Source organism: Lactuca saligna, chromosome 1, assembly GCF_052625555.1.
Source record: "Lactuca saligna cultivar CGN05327 chromosome 1, ASM5262555v1, whole genome shotgun sequence".
NCBI classification, from domain to species: Eukaryota; Viridiplantae; Streptophyta; class Magnoliopsida; order Asterales; family Asteraceae; genus Lactuca; species Lactuca saligna.
The window spans coordinates 25,806,125-25,808,412 of record NC_136417.1 but is presented as its reverse complement, the minus strand read 5'-3'; the positions used below and the strand labels follow the sequence as shown (position 1 = coordinate 25,808,412).

At 41.1% G+C, this 2,288-nt stretch overlaps 1 protein-coding gene across 1 annotated transcript; it reads left to right on the top strand.

The window, feature by feature from the left end:
- The first annotated feature begins 211 nt into the window (after positions 1 to 211).
- LOC145029594 (CBL-interacting serine/threonine-protein kinase 5-like) lies at positions 212 to 1,996 on the top strand. The gene is made up of 2 exons (XM_078978092.1): positions 212 to 1,215; positions 1,295 to 1,996. The coding sequence occupies exons 1-2, from the start codon at positions 339 to 341 to the stop codon at positions 1,792 to 1,794; spliced, it is 1,377 nt and encodes a 458-aa protein (XP_078834218.1). The 5' UTR covers positions 212 to 338; the 3' UTR covers positions 1,795 to 1,996.
- The last annotated feature ends 292 nt before the right edge of the window (positions 1,997 to 2,288 follow it).

Below are 2,288 nucleotides of genomic sequence, written 5' to 3'. Positions count from 1 at the left end.
ATTTATTTTTATATATGACTGTAAAATGCATTTTTTTTAAATCTCAATACAAACTTTGAATATAATAAACTTTTTTAAAACTTGGTTTTAAGTATGATACGTGACAAAGTTCCATTGGCAACCAGTCGATAATGCAATGAAAGTGACCAAAACTTCTTCAGATGGAGAGATTCCCAACAAACCCGACTTCCGCCAATCACTTCCTGACAAACCCTACAATCTGTGCGGACCCGCCTCCCCCAATCTCCATTTATTCACCTCTTCACCACCCTATACAACACCAAGCCACCCAAACTCTCAATAACGACTTACTTTTTCAAAAGAAAAGAGAAAAAAATATGGAGGATTCTTCGGAGGACTGGCGCCGCACCAGCGCCGGACACCGCCGCATAATCTTCGGGAAATACGAGATGGGGAGGATGCTGGGACAAGGAACGTTTGCAAAGGTATACTACGCCAGGGACTCCGTCACGGCGGAGAGTGTCGCCGTTAAAGTCATCAAGACGGAGCAGGTAAGAAAAGAAGGTTTCATGGAGCAAATCACCCGTGAAATCGCCGTCATGCGGCTCGTCCGGCACCCTAACGTCGTTCAATTGAAGGAAGTTATGGCTACCAAAACCAAGATCTTTCTGGTAATGGAGTACGTCAAAGGCGGCGAATTATTTGCCAAAATTGAAAAGGGACGATTGAAAGAAGATTTAGCAAGAAAATATTTTCAGCAATTAGTCAGCGCCATCGACTACTGCCATAGCCGCGGTGTCTCCCACCGTGACCTGAAGCCGGAAAATCTCCTACTCGACGAGAATGAAAATCTTAAAGTTTCCGATTTCGGGTTGTCTGCATTGCCGGAACAGCTTAGAAACGACGGAATGCTTCACACACAGTGTGGTACCCCCGCTTACGTTGCGCCGGAAGTTCTTCGGAGAAAAGGTTACGACGGCGCTAAGGCGGATATCTGGTCGTGTGGGGTAATTTTATACGTTCTTCTCGCCGGATGTCTTCCATTTCGAGAAGTTAACATCATGCATATGTACAAAAAGATATTCAAAGCAGAGTACGAATTTCCACCGTGGTTCTCAGCCGGTTCACGGCAGTTGATTTCGAAACTACTGGTGGTCGACCCATCGCAGCGAGTCACAGTTCCGGAGATCATGCATGTTCCATGGTTCTCGAAAGTATCCAGAACCAATCACAGTTCCCATGATAAACTATCAAGTATGTATACAGTTAATTTTCTCTTTCTACAATAGATATTTATAATAATTAATTTATTCTTTTGGCTTTTCATTCGTAGGTCTTATTATTGCTCCGATTCCTATTGACGAACCAGAGAAGGATGAAACGACAGGTGAATCGGAAAAGTCCATGAAAAGGTCAAAGTCAAACTCATCGCCGCGATTCTACAATGCTTTCGAGTTCATCTCCTCCATGTCCTCTGGTTTCGACTTATCCGGCATGTTTGAGACTCATCGGAAATCGGGGTCGTTATTTACATCAAAATCCCGTGCTTCAACAGTCATGGACAAGCTTGAATCAGTAGCTAAGAAATTGAATTTCAAGATTTGGTTTTCGAAACAGAACGAGTACAAGTTGAAGATGCAGGGGATATCGGAGGGACGAAAAGGGAAGCTGTCTGTGACGGTGGAAGTTTTTGAGGTGGCGCCGGAGGTGGCGGTGGTGGAATTTTCGAAGGAATCCGGGGACACACTTGAGTACAAAAAGTTCGAAGAGGACGTTAGACCAGGCCTACAAGACATTGTATGGAGCTGGCAAGGTGAGGATAGTAACGGTTAACTACCAAACAAGGAAAATATTTAGAAAGTCATAGTAGGGTTACACTTCAAAGTATAACACTATGTACTACTAAATTTGTATAAATGCTTTTGACTTTGATAGATCCGTGTTTTTTAATTTAACTTATATAAGAATGTTAAATTCGAATACTTGTTCATTAGAGGTAACATGTCCATATAAATAATACGTTATTTATTTTGTAGATCTCTTCTTTAATAGCTTTGTAACCAAAAGGCCTTTGGTTATCTTTGAAGTGACCTTACTTAACATGGTTGAAGGTTAGCGAGGGGTGTTAAATTAGACAATGTATTTTTGTCGAACACGACATAACTTGATTTCTTTTTAATACAAACGTACATGACACAATAACGTACTTTTGTTCATTAATACAAACTCAATTCTATAAAAACACAATATTATCGTGTTGGATTTTGAACGTAAATACGACACGAACTCGAATTCAAATCGATTTCGTTTCGTATCATGTATTTTTG

Bases quoted from the DNA above. Each gene is read 5' to 3' on its own strand.
- LOC145029594 (XM_078978092.1), top strand. From the start codon at position 339: ATGGAGGATTCTTCGGAGGACTGGCGCCGCACCAGCGCCGGACACCGC. The intron at 1,216-1,294 runs GTATGTATACAG...TTTCATTCGTAG, and splicing joins TTCCCATGATAAACTATCAA to GTCTTATTATTGCTCCGATT.